Source organism: Callospermophilus lateralis, chromosome 13 (genome assembly GCF_048772815.1).
Source record: "Callospermophilus lateralis isolate mCalLat2 chromosome 13, mCalLat2.hap1, whole genome shotgun sequence".
NCBI lineage: Eukaryota > Metazoa > Chordata > Mammalia > Rodentia > Sciuridae > Callospermophilus > Callospermophilus lateralis.
In genome coordinates this window covers 11,157,880-11,185,705 of record NC_135317.1, presented here as the reverse complement: position 1 = coordinate 11,185,705, position 27,826 = coordinate 11,157,880, and the positions used below count along the sequence as shown (strand labels likewise).

General features: G+C 51.6%; 1 protein-coding gene across 1 annotated transcript; it reads left to right on the top strand.

Moving 5' to 3' along the window:
* The first annotated feature begins 352 nt into the window (after positions 1–352).
* On the top strand, positions 353–25,084 carry Abcb10 (ATP binding cassette subfamily B member 10). The gene is made up of 13 exons (XM_076831781.1): positions 353–919; positions 7,912–8,112; positions 9,066–9,268; positions 11,775–11,909; positions 12,592–12,738; positions 13,530–13,665; positions 15,212–15,307; positions 16,259–16,468; positions 18,516–18,595; positions 19,981–20,161; positions 22,258–22,301; positions 23,159–23,193; positions 23,575–25,084. The coding sequence occupies exons 1-13, from the start codon at positions 433–435 to the stop codon at positions 23,804–23,806; spliced, it is 2,187 nt and encodes a 728-aa protein (XP_076687896.1). The 5' UTR covers positions 353–432; the 3' UTR covers positions 23,807–25,084.
* The last annotated feature ends 2,742 nt before the right edge of the window (positions 25,085–27,826 follow it).

Here is a 27,826-nt window from a genome sequence, read left to right as displayed (position 1 = left end):
GGTTCCCCGCAGCGCCCCTCCCGCGCGCCGCCAGACCCCCAGGGCTGCGTGCGCCACTCCGGTGCGCTCCGCCGGTCTCCGGCCTGAGAACGCGCCCGCGCCGCCCCAGGGCCACACGCGGAGGACGCGGGGGCGCGAACGGGCTCCTTGCAGTGCGCAGGCGCGGGCGCCCAGTCCCGCGGCCGGTGCGCGGCACTGGCTGCCCGGCGGGGGCGCTCGGGGTGGCGCGGGCTGGGGCCGCCCCGGGGTGTGCCTTGCCGCGGCGGCGGCGGCGGAGGCGGGCGCGGCCTGGGGGAGCCGGCCTGATGGGGCGGGTGATAGCGGCCGGGGAGGGGCGGGCGGCGCTGCGTCCACGCCCTGCGCTTGGGCCGGAGGGGTCCTCGGGCGCGCGGCGGGGCCGGCGGGTGAGAAGCTCCGGTCGGACGCGGCGCCATGCGTGGCCCCCTAGCCTGGCCGCTGCTGCTGCTCATGCGGCGGGCCCCACTCGCCCGCGCAGGGACATCATCGGCCCACGAGTGGACTCGAGCCGTCCGTGCATGGACCCCGGCAACCGGCACCTGGACAGCGTCGGCCCATGAGTGGACCCGGGCCGCCCGCTCGTGGACCCCTGCTGCCCGCGCGTGGACATCGTCGGCCCTCGAGTGGACCCGGGCCGCCCGCGCCCCTACTCTCCTGTCAGCGCGGCCGGGATTGCCGGGCGGCGCGGGCCTTGCGAGGGCCCCGGGGCGCTGGGCCGGATCCCAGGGCAGCGGGCTTCAGGGCGGCCCCGCGGCGGCGGCCGGGGCTGGGACGGAGGCTGGGCGGCACGGGCCACCAGTGAGCCCCGGGGAGGACTGGCGGTCGCGCCCCGCTGTGGCCGGGCGCTCGGAAGCCCGGAAGCTGCTGGGGCTGGTGCGCCCCGAGCGCGGGAGGCTGGCAGGTAGGGAGCCGGGCCGCGAAGGGCCGCTGCGCGCGGGGTGACCTGGCTCGCCCGGGCGCCGTCGGGGCTGTGGAGACGCGCAGGTGTCCGCGCCTGTTGTAGGGCTTGCCCTGGGCTCTCCATGGGCTGGCTCGCCCAGCCACCGGCTTCGTGGGAGCATTTCTTTTGGGACATTCTCTGAATGAATTGGGGTTTCCCTCTTTTTAAAAATTAATTCTGCCAAAAATATGTCTACTTTGCACTAGCATTTGTACCATTTTTAAAAATGTGACCGGGATTGAGCTCTTTAATCACGCACTCAGCAGTCTTTCAACAGGTGATACAAAGCTGTGCGAACCCCGACGCACCTCCTGGTTACCCTGAGTGATGATCGGTGACCATCTGGCCAGGACTCCCGGGTTGCCCTGGCAAAGAAACTGGACCTTATTCCATAGAACTGTGATCGAGTGTTTTTTTTTAAAAAAAGAAATCAAAATGAATGATTTTAGAAACAACATGCAAATAGAGAACATTTAATTTATTATTTATTTATGGTAGTGAGATTGAACCCAGAGATGCTCTGCTGCTAAAGTACATCCCAGCCCTTTTTATTTTTACTTTGAGATAGGGTCTCACCAAGTTGCCCAGGCTGGTATTAAACTTCTGTCCTCCTTCCTCAGCCTCCCTCCTTCCTCAGCCTCCCTCCTTCCTCAGCCTCTGGAGTGGCTGGGGTTACTGCTAGGCCACTACTTGTCTTAAACGTTGGAGGGATGTCTACATAACTGGCAGGCAGAGATGGAGGGCCAGGCAGAGATGGAGGGCCCTGCCCCTGTTGGGCTTCCAACTCAGTGGGAAGAGACTAAGGAGGACATCTCTATAATTGGAGAGAAGGGCCTGTGAGGTTGTTCCTGCCACAGAATTCCTTGCCATGGAAAGTGCCCTCCTGGGGGGCAGAGTTTGGGTTCAGGTCAGATTTGCACCAGAGGGGAGCAGGCAGGTGCCACCTCTCATCTTGGGAGTCTAAGGGATTCTTGGGGTACTTAGGTATAAAGAGAGTCATTTCATAGTTCAGTTGATGTTGTAGATTTTGATGGAAAAGATCCTTTTCCTCTTTTAGAAGAGTTTTGAGAAAAGAGGTCTCCCTGGGCTGAGCCATCCCACAGACTGGGGCTGGTCCATCTTCCAGTGTCCAGCTCTTAGTGTGTGGGGCTGAGGGGGAGCACCTTACATAAAGGACCAAATGACCCAGGCTCCTATGGGGCATCAGGGTGTGCCCGGTGCTCCTGTAAGTGGCTTGGGGCTTGGTGGACACATCCAGTTTTGCTCTATTTCTGAAGCATCAGATGTCAGGGTTTTCAAGTGTCCAGTGTGCTGGGATCAACGGAGCCAGCCCTGCCTGTCCTGTGACTGCTCCTGTCACTCCCACAGTCCCCACCTGTCCTGTGCTGGCATGTTGTAAAGAGTGCCTTAGACAACCAAGGACTGCTCCTCCTCGTGGGAGCAGCTGTGGTCTGCCTTGTTGAAATGTTGAATGTGTGATTTCAGGAATAAACCTGTGGTCAGCACACCAATTTTTTTTAAACAGAGCATATTTTATGTCCTGAGGAAATTGATGAAAAGCCCTTGTTAGACCATGGGGTCACCTCAGAAATTGTCATAGATAACTTATCAGGGCCATCTGGGGTTGGTGTTTGGGGTTAGTGGGGAATCACTATTAATTGGTAGCTGATTATCCTAAGAGCATCCCAGTGTTGGCCGTCTCTGAGTGCCACGGGTATGGAGTAATTGTATGTCTTCAAGTTGAGATGCCACAATAGCTGAGGTGACAAGAAGGAATTCCAGTGTTAATTTGTTAATTTTAGTGGGAAAATCCCTATCCAAAAATGTAGGTTTAGCTGGGGCTGAAGCTCAGTAGCAGAGTAATTACTTGCCTAGCTCATTCAAGGCCCTGGGCTCCATTCCAGCACCGTACACACCCCCAAAAGTAGGTTTATATTTGAGTAAAAACCCTTCCCCATGTCTCAGCAGTTTGCTCAGTGTGCTTCTGAACTGTGTGGTTCTGTTTGATGTCATCGATTTGTGCCAGGAGCTGGCACACCAGAACCTGCCCTCAGACATGCTTGCAGATGCCTGCTAGGCAGGATTAGCTGTCTCCACTCCTCCTCAGGGGAACTGCTGTCCTCTGACTTGCTCTGCATGCTGCTGTCTCTTTCCCTTGGCAGAGAGGTGCCAGAGCCTTTTGCACTGATAACTCTTCTTCTTATCACTTTGACCACAAGGAGCCTCAGGGGGCGCGGGGCCCAGGAGGAGCAGGTGTGTGCTTCCAGATAGGAAGTGTTTCTTCAGGCCTCCTGCATGACAGGCAGATAGGCAGACTGGGCTCAGCGTCCAGTGAACCTGGGCCTCAGGATGCTGTGCTGCCAGGAGGCGCTTCCAGCCCAGAGCTCTTCCTGTGTGGCCTCAGCCCTGGGAGGCAGCCCATCTCCCCCTGGGGTGGGGGTGGGGTGGGGGACACAGTCCTGGTGGCTCTGTGATTAGGCTGTGGACAGTACCCACCCTATGTGTTCAAGTAGTGCCTGGGTGGAGAGCTCAGGGGCACTGCTCCCTGAATTACCAAGGGGCTGGGTGGTGTGAGAGGGGGCCACTGGCTGAGCTGCCCCTGCAGCAAGCACAGGGAACACAGTGGCTATGCCACTAGGCATGGGAGCCAGGGGAGGCCAGGGAGTGCTCAGGGTGCTGCTTCCTAAAGCCCCACAGGGCAGGGTCTACCACGGATGGGGCTTGAGGACAGGGAGGGCGAGCCCTTCACATGGAGCACCCTCCAGTGCCACAGAAACCTGTTTCAGAGACAATGCTGGCCTTCCACAACAGAGCTGTGAGGTGTGTGGCTGGCGTTGAGCACAGTGTCAACACCGTCAGGTTCTGAAAGGACAGAGAATTGTAAAATGTCAGTTACATGCAAATAATGGTTTAGATATATTGGGTTAAATAAAATGTTATTTAATATTATCTATTTTTAAACATTATTATTATTATTATTATTATTATTTTGGTACTGGGAATTGAACTCAGGGGCGGTCAACCACTGAGCCACATCCCTAGCCCCTTTTTTAAAATTTTATTTAGAGACAGGGTCTCACTGAGTTGTTTAGCACCTCACCGTTGCTGAGGCTGGCTTTGAACTTGTGATCCTCCTGCCTCAACCTCTTGAGCTGCTGGGATCCCAGGAGTGCGCCACTGTGCCCAGCATTATTATTATTTTTATGGTACTGGGGTTAGAACCCAGAGCCTTGGCCCTAGCTTTATTTCTTTTCTTTTCTTTTTTGGTGTGAGGGGTACTGGGAATTGAATTAAGGGGTGCCTTACTACTGAGCCATGTCCCCAGTCCTTTTTATTTTGAGATAGCGTTTCAATAAGTTGCTTAGGCCTCATTAAGTCACTGAGGCTGGCTTTGAACTTACAATCCTCCTGCCTCAGCCTCCTGAGACACTGGGATCACAGGTGTGTGTCACTACGTCTGGTGCCCTATTCCTTTTCTTAATGTGGCAACTAGAAAATTGCATTACATGGGTGGCTCCTATGGTCTGCCAGGTGGCCCCTCGCTCTTGGTGAGGCAGGTCTGGCCTCTGTGAGCAGGAGCCAGTGTGGGCAGAGGCAGCGGCGCACGGAGGTGGGGGGGCTCGGGGGCTCATCTGCATCTCCCTTCAGGAACCTGTGGACTCTGCTGAGCCTTCTGCCCCTCTGTTGGCCCCTTGTGCCTTCCCCTCCCTCCCTGCATGCAGGGCCCCTGGCCTCCCCTCCTGTGCTCCATCATACTACCTCCTCCACAGCATGTCTCCCAACAGTCTGAAAAGCAAAGCTGCTCCCTCCCCAGCTGCCTTCCCCTGTGACCCAGGCCAGGTGGGGCCATTCCTGCACTTATGGTACCACAGGTGACAGCTGGTTTTGTTTGCTGGGACTGGCTCTGGAACACAGGCTCTCCAGACACGTCCAGTCTGTGCCTCGCAGCAACTCCATGGGGAGGTGTCATTTGTACTGCCATTTACAAAAAAAGAAACTGAGGCACAGGGAGTTGAGTGACCTGCGCAGGGTCAGGCGGCTCAGCCAGACGTGGGATCCTGCCAGACCTGCCTCTTTCTGTCCTCCAGCCGCTTGGCCCCAAGCCCTGTTCTTCTGAGAGCTGGTGTCTGTCCCAGCAGCCTGAGTCTGCACTTGCTCCCCTCTCTTCTGAAGGGTATTTCCCTTGTCTCTAAATGCCATGCCGGGGAAGGAGGGGAGAGAGCAGCACTGAAGGTGCCAGGAGATGCAGCTGAAGAGGCTGGAGCCCTGTCAGGCAGGGATGGATGGGCCGAGGGAGAGGCTTAATCCTGGAGGAAGGGTGGGGACAAGTTTCACAAAGGCCTGAGATGCAAGTTAGATTGACTGTCAACATCAGAGACAGTGACATGCAGCGAGGCCATGACCACATGGGTACAGTCAACCCAAAGCTGGAGAAATCTTCACTTTACCTTCATTTGACTTGTGATAGAAAGAGGCATATGGCAGTAACACATGCTGCTGTGTATTTTAAGCAGGGTGTGTGGCACGCTCCTGTGGTCCTGGCCACTTGGGAGGCTGAGGTGGGAGAATCAAGTGAGCCCAGGAGTTCAAGACCACCTGGGCAGCATAGTGAGACCCTTCACCCTTAAGATATCTGTTCAAATGAATGACAAGCAAACCTGAGGGTGTGTGACCCTGCTGGGGGCTTGAATCCAGCCTTTCCTTCCTCTGTGTTGAGCCCCTTGATGGTGTGAGACCCCAGGGCGCTCCATTCACCGGAGTGAGATGGACCTTTGGCCCTTCGCACTACACATGTGCTGTACTTCTGGGGGGGTTCTGTGCTGGTCTTGGGCCCTGGGACAGCTTTTCCCAGCGGGGAGCTCTCTGTACTTGCAGTCCCTCGGGCCACTGTGGCCAGGCGCAGGTGCTTTGAAACGAGACCTGGCCTTACATCAAGGTGAGCTGGCCTTGGCCAGTGTCACGCTAGCCAGATAGACGCACTGGTTTTTAAACCCGGCCTCACATTCCTGGTGGGGCGCAGGAGGACTTTGGGCTGATGAGCGTTTGCTACCGCCTTTGCCAAAGGTCAATTCGCTCATTCATTCGACAGATGTTGGTTGAACTTTCGCTTTGTGCCCATCCCTGCAGGGGTGGGGGAGAGCAGGATGCAGGGCAGGCCAAAATCACTCCTGGACGCAGAGCAAGTCAGGCACACTTAGACGGCCAGCTGGTGGCAGATAGTGGCGGACGTGGAGACTCATGAGGAGAGGAGGAAGCAGCAGTGGGGCAGCAGAGCCTGGGGAGGGGAGGCTTGCACTCCCAGGCTTGCACTCCCAGAGCTCTCGGGCTTGCACTCCTGGAGCTCTCAGGCTTGCACTTCCAGGCTTGCACTCCCGGAGCTCTAGGGCACACCAGCTGCTGTGGGGCCTGCACTCCACTCTCCATGACCCCGTGACTGTGAGCACCAGCCACCAGCCAGCACAGTCCGTCTGCCCAGTGCTGGGGCTCCTCTTCACAGGGCTCTGTCCACCTTGAGCCTGGCAGGGACTAGTGGTTCCTAGTGGGTTCCTTAAGGGTGACGTGTGTACTGATCACCAAGCCAGAGGCACCTAGCGAATGGAAAGCCACGCTGCACCTGCCTGCCCAGAGCCGCTCTTGGACGGAACCTGGGAGGCTGTTAGATATCACTCTTGCAGGTGTCCTGCACATGTGTAAACTTGAGAAATCAAGAAGTGAAAGACAAATGTACAGCTGTAAGGCACCAATAAGAAGTGTGGGGAGAAGGACTGGACAGCACATGGGTGGGCATTTGTGTCCTAGATTTGTTTTAACCAATAGTGATCCTGATGGAGGTTCCATTTCCATCCTGTGAGGTTACCTTGTCCTCTTAACGACTGCACAGCATTTGTAAAATCAATGCTGCAAAGTAGATCTCATTTTTTCCCCACCAACAGAAGAGTAGGATGTTTTTATTTTTTTTACTGGTATGAGCAGTGCCTTAGTGAACACTCTTGAATCATCTCCTTCTTCTTCTTTTTTTTTTTTTTTTTTTTGTGTTGGGGATTGAACCCAGGGGTGCTTAAACATTGAGCCTCATCATAGCCCTTTTTATTTTTTGTTTTGAGACACAGTGTCACTAAGTTACCTAGGGCCTCACTCAGTTACTGAGGCTGGCCTCAAGCTTGTGATTCTCCTGCCTCAGCCTCCTGAGTGTCTGTGATTTCAGATGGTCACATGGCACCCAGCTGAGTCTGTTTTGACTCCCTGTGGAAGTGAGTCTGCAGGAAGTTTTCAGAGCCGGCATTGTTGGATCAAAGGCATTGTGCGTTCTCAGACTGAGGGACTCCGGGCCAGGCTGCTCTCCATCAAGATGGTGCCAGTTGCATTCTCAGCAGTGGGAAAGGCTTGCTCCACGGCTCGTGGCTCAGCTGGCACGCCACATGCCCTTTGCCATTCCCACAGCCACAGTGGCAAGCTCTGGTGCAGGCTTTACTGCCACCCTCCCGCAGGTGCAGATGTCTGTGCTGTGTGCTCCTGATTTGATTTTATAGTACCTCCTCTTCCCACAGGACTCTCCCCTAGTCTGTCTTCAGGAACACGAACCCGCATGTCCTTATTCATTTCCACACGTGCTGAGGCCCCAGTGCTTGATTCCTTGCGATACAATAATGTGTAACGGGTCCAGAGACTGCTTCCCAAAGGTCATTCAGAGGCCTGCAATACTAGACAGAGTCCAGCCCTGACCGGGAGTCTGTCCTGTAGCTAAGGGAGAGAGGATGCCAAGGGAGAAGCAGGTGTGCACAGCTGCAGCAGAGTGCCAGGGTGGGGAGAGGCCAGGATGGTATCCGGGGTGCCCTGCTGGTTCTCAGCTGTCCTGGTGAGGGATGAAAAGGAGAGCCTGGGGTCGCCCTGCAGTCTGGAAGTTGGGAAGGAGCCCCAGCAGCTGCCCCACTGAGCCGCCTTCTGTCTTCCAGCTGCTGTTGGGTTTCTGGCCGTGTCCAGTGTTGTCACCATGTCTGCCCCTTTCTTCCTGGGGAAGGTCATCGATGTCATCTATGCCAACCCCACCATGGACAGTAGTGCCAGCCTGACTGACCTCTGCCTGGGGCTGACCTGTGTGTTCCTGTGTGGTGCAGCTGCCAATGCCGTCCGAGTCTACCTCATGCAGTCTTCAGGTGGGTCTCAGGCAGCGAGTCTCCAGAGAGGCCAGGGGCCCACTGAGCCAGCCCAGCTATTCTTCTCTTCCAGCATCACATTCAGGGCAGCAGATCCCAGTCAGCCAGAAATGACGTTGGAGTTGCCGTTGCTCCAGCGCTCTCTTCTTGCCTCTGTTTTGCCTAGTTGGGCTCAGCAGTGAGGGAAATGCCATGTGGGTCTTATAGGAGGTTTGAGAACAAGGCCCTTGGCTGCAGGTTGGCTTTAAGGATGGCACCCTGCTTTCTGCTCTGTGCTATGTAGCGGGGTAGGGGGGGGCAACTTTGCTGTATTTCTTCTGAGAAGTCTAGTTCTTAGCAGGCAGGAAAACACCCAACGCCGATGCCAGGGCATTGCCTCTAGGGCTGTTGTGCCGCTCTGTTAATAAAACACTGCGTGGATAATTCACTAGTTCTCGAACTGGAAGCTCAATGCAAAAGAGGTGCCAGGAAGGAGAAAAATTACCTTTTAAAGATCAGTGTAATCACCAGGTGTGGTGGTTCACACCTGTAAACCCAGTACCTGGGGAGGCTGAGGCAGGAGACTTACAAGTTCAAGGCCAGCCTCAGCAACATATGAAACCCTGACTTAAAATGAAAAACTACCAACGACAGGGATGTAGCTCAGTGGTAAAGCACCTCTGGGTTCAACCTTCAGTACCAAAAAAAAAAAAAAATAATAATAAGAAAAAGGGAAAGATTTAATGTACTCGAGCTTCTTCATGATACTCTCTACTCACCTCCTGTCTCCTCATCAGCAGCACTGTCCATCCTAGGAGAAAGTCAGTGACAGGCTGCGTGCAGCCATAGTGCCCTCCTGGTGATGGGCAACACACTGAAAGCCCTCATGGGCAGCCCCACTCGTGACAGGCAGCATGCTGAGAGCCCTCCTGGTGCTGGGCAGCACTCTTGAGAGCCCTCTGCTTGCTCCACAGGTCAGCGCATTGTGAACAGGCTGCGAACCTCGCTGTTCTCCTCTGTTTTGAGGCAGGATGTTGCATTCTTTGACAAGACTCGCACAGGGGAATTGATCAACCGCCTGTCCTCAGACACTGCGCTCCTGGGGCGCTCGGTGACTGAAAACCTCTCAGACGGGCTCAGGGCTGGAGCCCAGGCCTCAGTTGGCATTGGCATGATGGTAGGTGGCCTTCTCCTGGGGACCTGCTGGCTGGGTGGGCTCAGCTGGGCCAGGTCTCTGCAGCCTGACAGGTGGAGGCCAGCTGTCCTGGAGGCTGCAGTGACGGGGTCTCCTCTCCCATTGGGCTCCCTGCATCTCTCCAGAAGCTCCACAGAACAGCCCCTCTTGATGTTGCTAGGTTTTCTGAGCATGCGGGAGCCCTGGCAGCCCAGCAGCGGGAGGCAAGGGAGCTGGGCCTGTGGGGGTAGACCCCGCTTCTGCACCGTGGCAGCTGTGCTCCTGCGAGGGGCTCTGCACCCCTGGCTGTGCTGTCCTTGGTGGCTGGCTGGACCTGTCTAGTTGGCTCGCCTCACTTTCAGCCAGTGTTTGTTCTCAGACCAGCACAGCTGGCCTGATGGCCGTGGCTCAAGCTGCGTCCTGACCTCAGTGTTCTGACCACGCTCAGAAAAACGAAAGAACATAGGGCTAATGATGATGGTGTTTGTTTAACAGTGTGAATGACTGTTATCATCTTGACGTGTAATTCCTGTCATAATCACTAGTGAGGAACTGTTTTTACTTTTTTTCATATTATAACTCCAAGCTCATTGTATGTTTTCCACTTAAGTAACATCTCGATATGGGTGCAGAATTTTCCTTGGCAAGGCCTGATCCAGCTTTAGATTTCCTAAAATTTGCAAGTGAAACAGTAGTTTGACATGTGGAGGGTTTGCAGGCATACTTGAAAGCTTGCCAATCACTGGAGTATTGATCTTAATTAATCCTAAGTGAAATTAGCAATTTGGTTTTCCCTCCACACCTGCTGAAGTTCACGGGCCCAGGGCCACCTGAGGCTCTTGTTTGACGGCAGTTTCTGAATGGGCGGTATCTGAATGGGGGGCTGAGGGCATACCCTTTAATGCTTTCTCACAAGAAGAAGAGTTTTGGTCTTGTTCTGTATCCCACGTAGCATCAGGGATTGGAAGGATCTGTTGTTAGCATCTACCTGCTAGATCTGATGTACAAGGCGGAAAAGAGCTTTGAAGTGTCATGGTTTTATAGCTGCAGGAGAAATAGACCCCGGGAACATATGCCTTCCCACACTCAAGTGCCTTCATGGTCCTGGGGCTCAGGAGAGGGCAGTTGGGGAAGCTCTGTACTGTGAGGGAGAGTCCAGTGTAATAGGAATCCTGAGTGAAGGGCCTGCCCCCTTCACTGGATGCCATAGCTGAGGTCCACAAGCTTAGAGAGCAGACATGTGTTTCTTGTGGTCTGGAAGCTGTGATTCCAGGGTCATTCTGAAGCTTCTTCCCTTGGCCTGTTAGTGACTAGCATCTTGCCATGTGCTCATAGGAGAAAGCTGCCCCTCCTGGCAAGCATGCTTCCCTGGCCCAGGTCTTCCCCTGATGTCTTTGGGCCTTAGTTACTTCCTCAGGACTCATCTCCAACCCTGGGGTTTAGGGCTCCCACACAGGAGTCTGGGGTAAAAACAAACTTCCAGCCACAGTGGTCCTCTTGTGGAGCATCATTGGGATCTGTCCTCAGCTCTGGAGGAGTGGTGGGCTTTGTCCCCCCTGCACAGGGCTGGGGTCCACCCACTGAGAGCGGATATTGCCCACACCACCCTGCCGTTTCCTCCCTGTGTGAAAAAGTGTGCTCTGCCCTGGCAAATGCCCCTTTCTGGTGCTGGGACCCTGGTTAGGCAACAGAAGGACATTTATTAATCCTGGATGCAGAACAAGGTGGGAGGGTGGTCTGGGCTCACCCCAGTCCTGGAGAATCCCGGGGCCTGTGCCTCTCTACCTGGAGGACACCATTGGATGTGAGCTGCTCCCTGAGCCTGAGTACCTCAGGGACCTGTGAACATACTCGCTCCTCCTCAAGTCCTGTTTCTTGCTTGGCCCTGTGGTGGAGAGGCCTCCCAAGACCGGTGGCCCTGGACATGTGCCCCTCTTCCTCCTCATCATCCAACTCCCACCTGTGGACCAAGCCTCCGTCCAGCGCCTGGGTGCTGCTCGCTGTGCGAGCACTTGGCAGGAGTTTCCCCTGAGAGAAAAGAGCCGATTGATGGATCTGCTCATTACTTTCCCGTCAGTCCCTGGTGTTCCCTGGGACAGTTAGGAGACCTGCTTTCTGTGAAGATGGGACCTAGCGGGTTCTGTCATGTGCTGAGCAGGCACTAGTGCCCCTTCACAGGTCACTGGATTGCAGAGTTGACAGAACACCTCTGTCATGCACAAAAAAGGTGGCATTCTCCCTGCTGGACGCCCATCTGCCCCCACTTTTGGACCCGCTGACCTGACATGCCTGGATTGGCCTGAGCACGTACATCTCATCTTTCTCCATTGGCTCTGTGCCACTTTACTTCTGCGTAGCACTCCTGGGGTTTTATAAAGATTAAAGAGGTCTGAAAAGCTCTCCCAAGACAGGCGGCCTGGCCTGGGGATAGCGCTATCAAGCCACTTCCCTGGCACAGAGCAAGGAAGACTACGGCTCTGCCTAACGAGCACCCCCACTTTTTCCACAGTTTTTTGTCTCGCCTGCCCTGGCCACTTTTGTCCTGAGCGTGGTGCCTCCGATGTCTATCCTTGCAGTGGCTTATGGGCGATACCTGAGGAACCTGTCCAAAGCCACACAGGACTCTCTGGCACAAGCCACTCAGGTAACGGCCTCCCCGTGCTGTGGTGTCCAGGGGAATAGGCTCAGAGCAAGGACCACAGGGCACAACTCTCCCTTTCCTCACATGAGACCCTGCCCCAAGCACAGCCTCTGCGGTCATTGCACCGCATCACAGAGCATGTCCAGCCTGACCTGACACTGTTCCACTCTCTCATGTCTTGCTATTGCTGTCTCTGGCAGGGCCAAAAAGCTAATCATGTTCTGGTAATAGTTTCTAGACGATACTATGCCCTCCATTAAGTCAATAAGCAAGCTCTAGAGTGCTGTGTGAAACCAGGTTTGCAAAAAATGAAAATAACTTGATATTTTCACATTATAAAGCCATGCTTGCTTATCATTGGAAAAATGTGAAAATATGAGAAAAGACAAAAACGTGGATAATCCTGCTTCAGAATTAATACCATCAGTGTTTTGAAGTCTGTCTTTTTACCTGCATAAGCCTGTGTGTCATCTGCCTGTTCTCTGTCAATCATCTGGCTCTGTCTGTCTGATGTGCTTTTCAACAGTGGGATGGTTTGTGTACTTGGCCCTGTACCCTTTCCTGACCTAGCTGGGTTTCACGAGTGTCTTTCCATTGATAGTGTTTTAAATAAGAATCACATTTTGCTTCTGCTTCTAGACTCAAGTGTGCCCCTTCTCCCTGTAATGCACCTGTGTCCCTGCAGCTAGCAGAGGAGTGCATCGGAAATATCAGAACTGTGCGAGCCTTTGGCAAAGAGGTGGCTGAAGTGGAGAAATACTCCCACAGAGTGGACCACGTCATGCAGTTGGCAAGGAAGGAGGCCTTTGCTCGGGCTGGCTTTTTCGGAGCAGTAAGTGGGTCATTCTGGAAGGAATGGAAAGTCAGGTGCTAGGATTGTGAGAGATGTTTATTCTGTGGCTCTTGACACAATAGAAAATACTTAAGTCATTATCGGAAAAACAGGTAAATACCATGAGGAGAAGGTGGCCTGGGCAGGTTGGGCTGGTTCTCAGGGTGAGCCCCATCTGGGGCCCTTAGTTCCCACTTTCCTGAACTTGACCAGGGCTGGGCAGCAAGTTTGTGTTTGAACAGGGCTCTGGGTCATTGCGATACAGTTCAATTTGATACCTACTAAGGATTAACCTGGATAACTTCAGAGTCTTTCAAGCAGGAAGTGTAAGAACTCGGTTGCCATAAACCTAAATAGGACACATTTCAGTGATATGTCCAAACTGGAAAGAACTTTAGAGGTGATTTGGTGATTGCCACAGTTAACATGGAAACAGTGACCCAAAGAAGGCGGCCCTTACCGAGGCCCCACACCACCTGATGGTCTAGCAGGGCACCAGGGCCAGCACAGTGTGGAGTCACAGCATCAGATGTGTAGGTGAGGGACGGGTCCTCAGTCTTCCTTTGCAGGAGGAACAGAGTGAGTGGAATGGGAGCCTGGTGGGTGTCTCAGCACCTAGGTTTTCATGGTGATGAGATTATGGCAATACTGTTTCAGTATTTTGAATCATTGTTTTGTTTGAAATCCAGATGAAATTTTAAGTCTGAAGAAGGAAATCAGAGCCCTGGTCCCTGCTTTTAGCATCCAAAGAGGCCCTTGGTTTTCCCTGACTCTGTTTTCTCCTCCCACAGACAGGACTGTCTGGGAACCTGATCGTGCTATCCGTCCTGTACAAGGGAGGACTGCTGATGGGCGCTGCCCACATGACGGTGGGCGAGCTCTCTTCCTTCCTCATGTATGCCTTCTGGGTTGGACTGAGCATTGGAGGTACATAATTTAAGTGATTTGGGGATTTATTAATTAAAAATCAGGCTTTCATCTGAACAAACATTCCCTATGATGTTATTCCAACTGGGCTTTAAAAGAAAATGCAGTTATGAGAGTAGCCAGTGGGCCCTCTGGGACATTCAGGGTCTTTGTGGGCCTCCTGCAGCTCAGCATTGCTGGGAGCCCTCTATCCCTCCTGTTAAAACAGCTGCCACTGCTCACAGATGCAGGGAGGCCAGGGTGGTGCTGAACATCTGTGGACACAGAAAACACAGTCCTCTGCTGGCGATAGTTTTACTACTGGCAAATCACTGGGAAATAAAGCTCCTTTTGTACAAAGCTAACCATACTCAAAATGAACAATTAAAAATATCAACGCATGCTGGGCACAGTGATGCATGCCTGTAACGCCTGTAAGGCTCAGGAGACTGAAGCAGGTGGATTGCAAGTTCAAAGCCAGCTTCATCAACTTTGCAAAACCCTGTCTCTAAACAAAATAAGTAAAAAGAGATGGGGATGTGACTTAGTGGTTGGCTCAGTGGTTAAGAGCCCCTGGGTTCAATCTCAGGTGTAATGTGTGTGTGTGTGTGTGTGTGTGTGTGTGTGTGTGTGTGTGTTGGTCTTTATATATATGTTTATAAATATCTCGACATATTTGCTTGACATATTATCAAGTGCATGAAACAGACTTGCTTGCTTTTGCCAAGACTCTCTCAGAGCTGGATGCCTGCTGTTCCAGCTGCTTAGATTCTGAGGCAAGAGAATCACTGGAGCCCAATCACTCAAGGCCATCCTGGGCAGTATAGGGAGACCCTGTCTCAAAAACAAAAAAGGAAGAAAAGGGAGAGAGGGTCTTTCAGGGTTTAGCTTTTGCTCTCCGTTCCTGGAAGGGGAAAAGCCTTTGTGAAGTATTTTTTCTGCACCTTGCACAAGACCCCGGCCAGCCTGGCAGATGGCTGTGGGCCTTGTTTTCCTCCCAGCCTGTGGTAGAAAGGCCAGGCAAGTGATTGAGGTCTGGTTAAAAGACGCTGGTTCTGTGTTGTCAGTGAACCTGGTGTCTGACTTGAAGGTTTTGTTGTAACAGCTGAAAGCAAAGGCTTTTCTTCTGTCCTGCTCTACCACTGAGCTGCACACCAATCCTTTTTTATTTTATTTTGAGGGTCATGCTAAGTTGTGCAGGCTGGCCTTGAACTTGTGATCCTCCTGCTTCAGCTTCCTGAGCAGCTGGGATGACAGACGTGGGCACCGCACCCACCTGTGGTTCAGTTTTCAGAGTGCTTTGTGTACAGAAATTCCCTGACTGAGGGATGGGCTGTGTCCCTATAACCGACCAAAACTGGAAAACACCTAAAGTGGAAGTGCCTTCAGCACATCAGCCTCGGTTCGCTGCCCAGAAGCAAGGGGGGGTCAGGGAATGGTGAGGACGGTTTCATCTCCTGACTCAGAAGTGACAGATCTCACCTTAAAGTGCACCTCTGCAGGGTTCCCGTGGGATGGAACTGCGGTGTCCTTCCTAACCATGCTGATGGATGCTTCTCTTCTGCAGGTCTGAGCTCTTTCTACTCAGAGCTGATGAAGGGCCTGGGTGCTGGTGGCCGGCTCTGGGAGCTCTTGGAGAGGCAGCCCCAGATGCCTATTGACGGTGGGTGTGAAATGGGCTGCTGTCTGCTGGGGGTGAGGCAGTCTGGCTTCTTAAGTCCAGCACATTACAAGAACATGGTCCCCATGCACAGCAGGGAAAGGGTCAGGTTTCCTCTGAGAGGGGATGAGGAAGGACGGCTGCTACAGGCCACCATCCTTAGATGTCTGGACACTGACCTCCAAGAAGGGCCACAGCCAGTTTACCAAGCAGACCTGTGAGGGGTTGGGATGGGAGGAAGGGGCCAGACCTAACATTTAAAAGACTATTTCTTGGCACTTGGGGTGGGGTGAAGGACCTGGTACTGAGTGGCTGGAGCCTCTTCCTTGCTTGTGGGCAGCTTCCTGCAGCCCTAGGCCTGAGCCAGCTCATAGACTCAGGAGATTTGGCAGAGGTTGTGACCACTCTTCACCCTCATGGGCTCCTAGGCACTGTGGGGGTGGGCAGGTCCAGCAAGATGGTGCTCTCTAGTGTGATGGCCCTGGACACACACCCCATGAGAGGCTGAGCTCTGTCTCCCACACCAGGGCAAGTGGCACTGGCAGAGCAGACCTCTGACTCCACTGTTGTGCAACACTCCTATCATTGAGTATTTATTCAGGGTGACATGATGCCCTGCACCAGGAGAGTAGGCTGGGAGAGGCCAGTGGGTTTACATCAGACTGCTCAGAGGCTGGATTTCACTTGCACTGCTAGCCCAGCCAGGCTGGCCTCTGTTACCCCATGACCACAGAAAAGCTGGACTCTTGGGCTGTGAGGTCAAATGAGCCTTTATACACGTGGTGCTATGTTTGTAGCAGGTGAGGGTGGCCACATGGCCAGCCTTAGAGACAGGTCTGAACTTTCATTCCCCAGGAGTGCCCTCTAAGTGGCTGCAGGGGTCCCCCATCCCCTGTCCATCTTCAGACAAGTTTGGTTTTTGCCTTAAGTACCTGGGTCCCTCCTGTGTTTCAGAAGGGGTCACTTTACGTGAGAAGAGCTTCCAGGGGGCCTTGCAGTTTAAGAACGTGCACTTTGCCTACCCGGCTCGTCCAGAGGTGCCCATATTTCAGGATTTCAGCCTTTCCATCCCGGCAGGATCTGTCACAGCTCTGGTTGGCCCAAGTGGCTCTGGCAAATCCACTGTGGTCTCGCTTCTACTGCGACTGTATGACCCCCTTTCTGGTAAGTGTCGCCACGCTGTGGGCAAGGGCACCCTCCTGACTGCAGAGCTTTGGGTGCTCTACGCCAGCTGCTTCTTCCAGGCAGGAGCTCCCCAAAGTGGGAGGCATCCTTGGTTTTCCAGGTTTTGTGTTCTGCCTCTTCAAGCCCAGAACTCCAACTCTCCCTGAGAGGACAAGAGTGAGGCAGGTGAGGCAGTGCTTGTAGCCAGGGGGCTCGTGGGCTGCTGGGCACCCCTCACAGCATGAGGTGCTGTGCACAGGAGCCCTGGGAGCCCCAGAGATGCTCCTTCCTGGGGGTGGTTCATTGGTCATGAGAAAACACTTAGTCTGGCCATCTGGCCATCAGTGATTCATGCCCATGTGACAGCCCTGTTGAAATGTTTTGAACTAGGAGGGATTTTCTTAATGGATTTTTGGGTTTGTTGGTTTGTTTGTTTGTTTGTTTTTTGGTACCAGGGGCACTTAACCACTGAGCCACATTCCCAGCCCTTTTCTGTTTTTTTTTTTTTTGTTTTTTTTTTTTAATTTAGAGACAGGGTCTCACTGAGTTTCTTAGGGCTTCACTACGTTGCTGAGATTGGCTTTGAACTTGTGTTCCTCCTCTGTCGGCCTCCTGAGCTGCAGGGATTACAGGTGTATACCACCGTGCCCGGCCGTCATTCTAGTTTTAATTTTACTTTTAACTGAATTACAACATCTTTTTTTTAATACTTATTTTTTATTTGTAGTTGGACACAATACCTTTGTTTTATTTATTTATTTTTATGTGGTTCTGAGGATCGAACCCAGGGTCTTGCACACGCTAGGTGAGCTCTCTACCACTGAGCCACAACCCCAGCCCCAAATTACAACATCCTTAAGAGCAAAAGCACATGATTTCACGTTTTTAGGTCCTTCCCATAGTAGATAATCAGTGTGTATCTCTTTGGATTTGGATTGAAAAAACGGTTGTCAGCAAGTAAACGACTGTCAGTGACCAGAGTTATGACTTCATGAAGAATTTCTCATCTGGCGCTCTTGTTTAAGCCACATGCAGCTGGTGAGGTGTTGGCTTGCAGAGTCTAAGCCAGGAAACCCCGTCTGCTCTGGATGGGGGACCATTCTGTTGCCTCCAGAGTTGCTGTTGGGATTCACTCTTGACATGCTGTGAAGTTCTGAGTTTAAATAATCGTAGCCAGGTAGATACAAATCAAATCAAAATAAGTTGAGTCTGGTTTCTTGCAGAGCAAATAGATCAAGGTCGAGGGAGCTGCACCTGAGCCTCTTCCATCTTCCATGGGCATAGCACCTGTGGGTTTCCAGCTGGCCCTCAGTGTCTCAGCTCTGCTGGAGAGGAGCTGCACTCCTGGTGTCATTAGCATTCAGCCCTGAGTACCCTTAGCATGCAGAAGTAGCAGAAGTACTTCTGCTAGTGAGGACTGTGAAGTAGGCCTCTGATCACTTAAGATCTCTGCCGTGGCGTGGGTCGGATTCTCAGTGGCAGATAATAGATTCCCCTTGATTAGGTTCATGCACAGGGGATATTTTAAGGAGTAATAAAAGCTCAAAAATCACTGACTGGGCTGACAAAGCAGATTCCAAGTTGAAGTTCCAAGGCACTCTGAGATTTTTGCCTCGAAACAGGTGGAGCTTGAGGCCACTGCTGGTGCTGGTCCATCAGGAGGCTGTGGGATCTGGCACCACCGTCAGCACTGCACCCCTGGGAGGGCCAGTAGTGGACCAGCTCACCTCTCCCTTGTAGCTCTCTTTTGACGCAAGGCCCTTCCCAGGGCATCTGATGGTAGGGCCTCAAGTCACCAGGAGGAGGAGTTTGGACAGGCCGAGGAAGGTGATAGGGCCTGGCTCTTCACCCACGGCTGAGGGAGCCCTAGACTTAGCCTCCCATAAGGCCCCTCTTAGCTCTGAAATTCACATGCTGGCTTGGGCTCCAATGGGGAGTGTCATTAAGCCTCAGAAACCTGTATTTGGAGCTCTCTTACGGGCACAGTCTGTGTTCCTGTTAGCCGTTGGCTGCCTGGCGCTCAGCGACTTTGTTCTCCCCCTACAAGGAGCTGTTCTTCTCGATGGCCATGACATCCGCCAGCTGAACCCAGCCTGGCTGAGATCCAAGATTGGGACCGTCAGTCAGGTGAGATGAGGCCTCTGACCATCATTCACCCTTTGAAGCTGCTTCTGCCCCTTGCTTTTTCTGGAACTTGCACCTCTCAAGAGAGAAGGACACAAATTTCTAGGTGTGTTAGGCTCGTCCTGTGGCAGGTTTTTGCCTCATCCCAAGTGTCAACTAGTTGAAGCAGTGGCTTCATCCAGGACTGGGGCTTGTGCTTCTCTGAACACATGTAGTCTAGAGGATGCAGGGAGACTGCAGATGCTTTCAGGGGCTTGTCCCAAGCCCCATGTCACCACCGACCATTCTCTTGCTTTGCGCGACAGGTTTTTGGAATAAGCAAGCAAAGGCCCTTTGTGAGAAGTTCAGGTTTCAGAGTTCTGGGCTGGGGTGGGTGGTGCAGTGATGGGTGCTAGGCAGGGTATCCGCTGGGCACTGGAGAAGCTGCAGGCAGCCTTTCTTTAGGAACCCTTCACATGCTGCCACCCAGGAGGAGGAGGAGCCCCTCTACCCTCAGTGGGAGTCATCTGGGAGGGGATGGACAGGGGTCCTCCAGTCCTGAGGGAGGTGCTCAGGTATATGTGGTCTGGACCCTGTGGGCTCTTGCTGCAGGGTCTCATCTGCAGCATGGTGAGGATAGCAGGTGCTCAGATCAGGCCCCTTTGTTATCACTGTTTACCGGTGATAATGGTGACGAGGCCTTGCTTCCCCGAATGCTGAAGTATAACACCAGAGAAGCACACCCAGGCAAGTTTAGAGTGGAAAGTAGAAGCTTTATCAAAGGACAGCAGAAAAGACTTCTTCCCGAGGAAGAAGAGGACCCAAAAAGCAGAATCCGTGGAAGGGGAAGGTCTTCTCTTTTTTATAGCTAACGTGTTCTTTCAGCTTTCCCACACTCATGTCTTTTGTTTCCCTTTATCTTGCAGTGATAGAATGCATGTGAGAAGGCCCAAAAGGTGGGAGATAGGTGGGCTAAAGGAGTAATCTGGGTAGGAAAGGCCTGGAGCAGCTTTTGATTAGCATTTCCCTGTTTGCTGGGTGCTGCTTTATAAACATTTCCTTAGGATGGGCTCCAGGCCTTGGAGACATTAACATTTCAATTTCCCCAAGTGCTGCTCTGGTTTCCTGGACTCCATTCTCTATAATGACCTCCATTTTATTTATCTTATTCAATATTAGATTTACCTAATTACACTAACTACCTATCTTTAAATCTGGCTTCACTTTCAGGGTAAGACAGGGGCATGCTGGGTGGCCGGAGCAGAAGGACAACATAGAGCCAGAGCAGAGTCCATCCTCTGTGCCGAGGGCCCATCTTGGGTCTAGTGCTGTGCAGAGTCCAAGGCACTGAGGTGCAATTGAATTCTGCCTTGGAATTTGTGACACACATGCTTTCTTCCAATTTGTAGGAGCCAGTTTTATTTTCTTGCTCTATTGCTGAGAACATCGCTTACGGTGCAGACTGCCCTTCCTCCGTGACAGCAGAGCAGGTGGAGAGGGCTGCAGAGGCCGCCAACGCTGCAGCCTTTATCCGGAAGTTCCCCCGAGCCTTCCACACGGTGGTGGGGGAGAAGGGCGTGCTGCTGTCAGGTGGGCCTGTTGTCTCCTGTTTGCCATCTCCCCCCCTCCTCCAACTGTGTGCTGGCCTCACAGGAGCGCCCTGCTCCCTGGCCTCAGACTGCACCACTGCCTCAGGCCAGGTCCTGTCCTCAAAGCCACGGCAGAGCCTCGAGGCCTCTGACCTCTGTGGATGGCTTTGTAGTCTCCCCCTCCTAATGCCCAGAGCTGTCCCAACAGCTGCTGGGCAGTACTCAGCTCCTCAAGGTTTCTTCTCTTCTGAGATGTTTTGTGACCGGAAACTCTTCTGAGATGTTTTGAGACCTGGAGAGCAAGGCAGAGTGAGGGGTAGGTGATCTGCCCGCTCGCGGAGGCAGAGATGCTCTCCAGCAAAGCCAGCAGGAGGATTGTTCTTACTGCCCAGCTTGTGCCCTGTGGGTGAGACCAGGAGGCAAGGAACTCTCCATAAATGACTGCAGAGTAAATGATTTAGGTTTTATTCACATCACCTCCATTACGTGTTCTTCTGCTTTTTTTTTTGAACAACCCTTTTAAAATGGGAAAAGCACTCAACTTGAGGGCTGTGCAAAATCAGGCGCTGAAGACCTGACGTGAGGTCTTGTCTAATGGCCCCATAGCCTCCGGGCAGAGCTGGCCCATCCCAGCAGACCCAGATCTGTCCAGCAGCTCTAGACACATTAGCACCACCATCCAGGAGAGAAAGAGGACTTATTTTATGTTGCTTTAGGATGCAGAAGTAGGACCAGTGAGTAGAACTGAAAAGTAAATAAATTTTTGGTTAAACAAAGATTTTTTTTTTCCTTATTACAAATCTCCAAGAATGTCTCCTCCACAGATACTGAGCTCCCTGCTGAGAGCTCCCACTTCTCCTGGGCATGCAGCCTCAACCTAGACTAAGGCAGTTGTCCTGTCTACCTCTAAATATCTCTTTGAGCCACAGAAAACTAAAAACAAAAGTTGAGTGTACCTTGCATGACTTCTTTAACCAAAGGCAGATGTTTTTGGTGGGTGTTGGACATTCCAATGTAGACTCACACCTTGCTTGGTGACAGTGACCAGCTACCATCTCTGAAACCTGTCCTTGGCTAGTTTAAACCAGTTTGAGCTGCTGCCCAGCAGGGCGGTGTGCAGCTCAGACCCAAGCATGGGTCACCTGTTCCCGGTGGACCAGCTTCTGCATATTCTTCCTTCCATCAGGATTCTAAGCTCCACTTTATAATATAGAATAGACACCTGGCTCCAGCCCGCCTGTGTCCTGAGAGGACCCAGCACTCGGTCCTTGAGCACTGGCCGCACCCAGAATGCCTCTAAGCACAGGTAGCCCGTGGCCAGCTACTCCAGGCCCTGGACAAGGGAGGGCCAACCTGGTGTCCTCATGTGCAAGCTTCTGTGAGGGGCCGGATCCAGGGCACCATGGTGCCGGCTACAGGTGGTAAACTTCTGGGCGAGTCAGCCAGAAAGGAGTGCCCTTATCACAAAGCCAGTGCCACATGGGGAGGTGGGTGTCCTGAGGCTGGGGAGGAGTCCTGAGGAAGGGAGGGGCAGGAGGTGGAGGGGCAGGAGGTGGAAGGGCAGGAGGTGGAAGGGCAGGGGGCCACCACAGACTCTCCACGTCAAGAGGAGACTACACACATGGGAGGAATGAGGACCAGTGTCAACTGGGGCAGCGGGTGCAGGTGCCCTTTATTCTGGATGCTTCTAATGCTGTTCAGAAGCCTCCCATATCTGAGCTCCTAACCCCCTGGGGGGAGTGCGTGGGAGGAGGCAGAGCCCTCTGCACTGTGTTGGTCAAGCCTAGGCTTGCACCTGCTGATCCTGAGACCTGGTTCTGCCTATGTCTTTCCTCTATAAAGTTGGGGTCCACCTCGTAGGGTAACGCACTTAGAAGACACCTGCTGGGTGGGGCGTCCTCAGTGCAGCTGTGATAAAAGTTGTTGCTATTAATTCTGAGATTGATGGGAGGACAAGCTATTGTAAAAACAGGTCTCTGTTCTCCCCTCTATCCCAGCTGTGGCCAGCTGGAGAAGGTACCTCCACATGGCCACATGCCTCATCAGGAAAGCGAATTCTTAGAGTTTTTGTTAAGGCTTTTTGTTTGTTTTTGTCAGGTGGACAGAAACAGCGGATTGCAATTGCCCGGGCCCTGCTTAAGGTAAGTGTGAAGCCTCTCGACTGGGTTTGGTGCCATTTTCACTTGGACACCTTGCAGTTTGTAATTTTCCGTCTTCCTTATTTTTGCGTTTGGCGGGGTAGGGGGGGATGAGGGGTGGGTATGTGGTGGACCATTCTTGTGGAAGGTAAGCAGAGCCCCAGGGGCCATGTCCAAGTTCAACAAGGGCTTCTCGGGGCCGGGAGCTGTCATGGCTGTGGGCTGTCAGGGAAAGCAGAGCAAGCAAGTCACATCCTCAAGAACCATCTGCACACAGTGATCCCAACTCAGGGCACCCAGCACACACTGGGCCTGCATACCCACTGCTGGTCCAGCAGTGCAGAGCTGAGATCTAGGCAACCTCAGGACCTGGAAGTACCTCACTGGCTGCAGGTCAGAGAGCTGTCCTGGAGGACAGTCCCTGCCACAAGTTCCCCTCAGGGATATGGCGAGTTAAAGACAGCTTCATTGAAACATAATCTCCATAGCATAAACTTCACCCATCTTGGCTGTACTTCTCAGTGACTGTTAGTAAATTTAGAGTTGGTTGAACACAGAACCCACAATCAACTGTAGAACTCTTCATTGCCCTGATGGTGTCCCCCCCCACCTCCGCTGTGCATGCCCCTCCTCTCTCCCTCCACTGACCCAGCTGGCCACTGATTTTGTCCTGTCCTCTGTGCTTCTGTCCTGGTAAAGTGGCCCTTGGGTGGAACCACGCCAATGTGGTCCCTCCCTGAGCATGATGTTCCAAAGTCCACCCACACTGTGGCACATGTCAAATGTGGTTCTTATTACTGAAAACTTGTATTTTCCACTAAATCATATTTTTTCTTTTCTTTTAAATATTTTCCCTTCAGAATCCTAGAATTCTTCTCCTGGATGAAGCGACCAGGTGAGGGTGTGTGCACGTGTGGGGCTGTGTTCTGCACGAGACTGTACTGAGGAGTGTCCCACTGTAGGAGGGACCCTGCACAGTGAAGTGAGGTAGTCTGGGCCAGTAATGGCAGTCAAGAGGCAGGGGACAGAGGGGCGCCAGTGGGCACCCAGCTCGGGAGGGGCCCTGATCCCTGCAGTTGGCACCTGAACAGGGCCTTCTGCTTGGATACCAGCGTGGTTCTAGAGGTGGGAGATCCTGCCTGCCTCCTTTCTGTCCCTGCTCCCAGCAGGGAAATTTGTGCCAGAATAGAAGTTCACCATAAGGAGGGCCAGAGTGTGGCCCTGGGGCTGTGCACCGCTGTGGCACTAAAGTCTGTGCTCCTATGATTCTGACCAGTGCGCTGGATGCTGAAAATGAGCACCTCGTGCAAGAGGCTCTGGATCGACTGATGGAGGGAAGGACAGTGTTAGTCATTGCCCACCGCCTGTCCACCATCAAGAATGCAGACATTGTCGCTGTTCTTGACCGTGGAAAAATCACCGAACATGGGAAGCATGAAGAACTGCTTTCAAGACCAGATGGGATGTACAGAAAACTAATGAGCAAACAGAGCTTTCCCTCAGCATGAAGAAGCAGCTCCCCATGCACTGAGCCTGGGAGGCTTTAAAGCAAGGTGGCACTGCAGGAAAAATGCAGAGACTAATGAAATCCACAAGTCACACTTAAAGATACTTGAAATGTCTATTTTTCCAAATTATATAAAAATATTGTTTTGAACCATCCTGTTCTCAAGACGTTTTAGCAGTGTGACTTTCTAAGTGTTCCTGCACCAGGGCCTTCTCCTAGTTCTGCGCTCCCCTTCATGGAGAGGAGCACAGTGTTACCCAGTACCTTGTGCTCTTTGCCTGACCTTGCATATTCAAACTGTTGTGGAGAGAGCTCTTGAAATGGAATTATAAACAAGGAGCAAGGACTGTGAACCAGCTTAGCACACATTGTCACCCAATGTCCTCTCACTGGGTAGTAGAAGTGCAACTTGGCCTTTACTGTGCCTGGAACAGGGAAGCGAAGCTGCCAGGCAGAGTGTCAGGTAGAGGAAGGGGACATTCACGCTACCTGTGCCCTGGAGTTCCTGCAGTGTGATCCTGGAGTGCGACATCCAGACATGCACAGTCTCCAACAACCTGGCACTTGGAAGCCTGACTGGTTTGAACGTGCGAAGGAAGCAGTTCCTCCAACCGGAAAGCTTTGTGTTCTCTCTTCCCATGTCTGTTTCTGTGAGTACTCTTGGTGCAAGGCATGAATTGCCGGGTATCACAAGAAAGAGGGATGAACATGAACTTTACATGTCAGTTGTATGAGGCAGGCATTTGAAAATTATCTGTCAAAAGCTTATAATTCCCAGAGAAACTAAAGTTTATAGTTTTTATAATACTTTTGAATTTTCATGAATATAGCTAAAATCTGAATAACATGGCTATCATTTTCAGCCATAAGATATTTGAAGAAAATTTGAAAGCCTTCCTGCTCCACAGAGCCCAGAACCTTCTGTCGTGGCACTGTCCTGAGGAGGACACAAGTGGCCCCCCTTCTTGTATTTATGAGCATAGTCTTGTTCACCTGAATGACTCAGTCGCTAAAACAAAGTGACAGCCCCCGAGTTTGCCATGTTCTGATTCGTGCTGGTAACTTGCTGTTGCCTCTAGAAAAAGTGCTTTTTCTACATCGATGATGCCAAAGCCTGAGTTGCTATGCTGGCGTGGACTGGAAGCCCCTGGTGCCCAGATGGCCTCCCTCCAGATCCTCCTGGAAGAAGCAGCCCGTTTCAGTAGAGGCTTAGAGTGTTATGTTTTTTTCGACAAAAGGGAATTTAATAATGAATAAAATGATTCAGTGAATGAGTAAATGTAGTGTTATTTGAATTGATAAACAATACATCTGTGGTGATCATTTTAACAAGCTTTGTGTGTATTCTCTATAGTTTGCTATTTCAATGTTGTTCTCAGAAGGCAGACAAAACACAAATCAAGTGTGGGAGAGTTTCTTTTATTCCTCACAGGGATTTACAAGATTGAGTTTGATAATTATTTTTGCTTTCTAATATAAAACGTTTGATTTTTTTCCTTTTTTTTTTTTTTTGTACTGGGGATTGAACCCAGGGGTGTGCTACCACTGAGCCACATCCCCAGCCTTTTTAATTTTTTATTTTGAGACAGGGTCTCACTAAGCCTCTGAGGCTGGCTTCAAACTTGCCATCCTCCTGCCTCAGTCTCCTGAGTCACTGTGAACACAAGTGTGTGCTGCTGTACCCGTATCTTGTTCATGTCTTTAAGTAATACTTTATATCATATATTAAAATGTATAGTGAACTTTATCTGTGTCTGTCACTTGCACAACTTTATACCATATTAGGTTTCTTTTTTTAATATTTTTTAATTGTTGAAGGACCTTTTTTATTTATTTGTATGTGGTGTTGAGAATCAAACCCAGTGCCTCATGCATGCTAGCCATGTGCTCTACCACTGAGCCACAACCTCAGCCCCACCATATTAGGTTTCTTACTAGAATTTGCTATAGAGATTCAGGAATAAATAAAAATATAACAAATACAGAAAAGCAAGTCATAATGAGAATTGAAAATACATATAATTCCATTCCTTCCTTCCTTACTGAAGACTGTCATCACTTCTGTGCTACTTATAAATATTTTGTCTAGTTGCTTCAGATCAGGGAGTGTCCTGTGCCCCACCAGGACTTGTGGACACAGTGAGGACAGGGTCAGCAGCTCTGCCCTCAGAGGTCTCCAGCCTAGCAGGGCAGGGCAGGCAAACCTAGTATGAGAACAGCCACCTGTCACACAGAGGTGTGACCAGCCCTTGCCTTGGTACCACATCATCCCCTACCCCACCCCCAGGGTGTTTGCACTGCACCAGAATTGATGCTCTGGCAGTCCTGCAGGTGACACCAATACCTATTGTCCCACTTTCCAGGTCAGGAAATGAGTATGGCAGGCTGTAAATTAATGCAGCAGCATCGCCACTGTGTGTAGCCTCCAGCAGAGTGGGAAAGGGTGATGGCAGAAAGCAGCAGGAGCTGGTGGTGTGTGCATGGAAGCTGTTGGACACCTTGCCTCTCACCTCCTTGCAGAACCCCTGGAGGACATGGGACCAGTTTAGAAAATAAGCAGAAAAGAAAAGGAATGTCACCTGAGATTTGACAGGTGTGTTAGAGTCTCATCCTGCTGAGTTTGCATATTGTTGTATGACCTCTGGGGCTCATCTCTGTGGGCAGGGTCTCCCCTGACCTTGGACCCTGCAGGTTCCCAGGAAATAATCACAATTTAGACCATCATAAAATAGGCCAAACCCCTGGAAGTACACTCCTTATAAAGCAGGACTCCATTTGGGGAAATCTTTTTGTTCCATAAAAATGCCAAGCTGATAAAAAAAATAAAAACAAATATAAATGTTATAAAACAGTTAAATAAATAAATGAAAGATGTATGAAAACTACACTATCAGTATTCCTTTGGGGTGTTCTTCTGAACCTGAGGCATTGTGGAGTTTGCTTAACAAACCCTGAGCATCCACTTGATTAGATCCTCTGCCTGCACATACCTCACAAAGCTAGTGCAGCGGTCAGCAAGCTACTTGGCTACCTATGTATTTATGGACTGCAAGCTAAGGATGTTTTTTAGTTTTGAATGGTTGAAAAAAATCAAAAGAATAATATTTCAAAATACATTAAACATATGAGAAATTCAAATTTCAGTGGCAGTAAGTAGAGTCTTGTTGGAACACAGCCATACTTGTCCATGTAGGAAAATCCATGGCTGCTTTTCCCTACAATGCAGAGGGGAGTGGCTGTGAGACCCCTAGGCCCGAAGGCTGGATGAGAAGTCTGCTGACCCCATACTGAGCGAAAAATATGTGTTCTGCACTTCTGGAAGGACTTCTGTGCTGAAATTCAGCCATTTGGTGTCATTACAATCTGTTGAGGGTCTCAGGTGAATGCCTGGAAGTGTCTGGGTGTGGATGATTTCCTGCCTTTCCATTCCAGCATCTGTTACCAGCCTGCTGAGAATGGGACCTGACAGTTCTACCCAACCTGCAGGCAACAGTTCTGGCTGCTTCCGGCTGCTGACTGCAGTGATCAGTACCACATAAATCAATGTTTGGTCTTCACTGCAAGGTCACAGAGACGAGGCACATCTGCATGGGACCTGAGGCTGGGCCCTCACACAGAGCTGTCTGAACCAGTGAGGCATATTTTCTTAACAAAAGTGGCGAAGACTACACGTGGAGGAAAAGACGCATGTTTTCTTCCCATTCTAGGTTCATGGCTGAGGCCCCTATAACAAAAGACAGATTTATAAGAGGAAAGCATACACTTTTATTTAATGCAAAATTTCTGTGATCTGGGAGCCTTAGGAAATGATCCAAAGACATGGGAACTCATTCGTTTGGTTTTTTTTTTTTTTTTTTTTTAGTTGTCAATGGACCTTTGTTTTATTTATATGTGGTGCTGAGAATCAAACCCAGTGCCTCACAGCTGCCTGGCAAGCTTTCTACCACTGAGCCACAACCCCAGCCCCATCATGCATTCTGATGCTTGGTTTTGATGAGCATGCTGGGCAAAGGCACGCAAT

What these genes read in the sequence shown, in the direction of transcription:
- Abcb10 (XM_076831781.1), top strand. Translation starts at nt 433, where the DNA reads ATGCGTGGCCCCCTAGCCTGGCCGCTGCTGCTGCTCATGCGGCGGGCC. An exon ending in GAAGGGCGTGCTGCTGTCAG is followed by an intron (nt 20,162 to 22,257) that starts GTGGGCCTGTTG and finishes TGTTTTTGTCAG; the next exon opens with GTGGACAGAAACAGCGGATT. An exon ending in TTGCCCGGGCCCTGCTTAAG is followed by an intron (nt 22,302 to 23,158) that starts GTAAGTGTGAAG and finishes TTTTCCCTTCAG; the next exon opens with AATCCTAGAATTCTTCTCCT.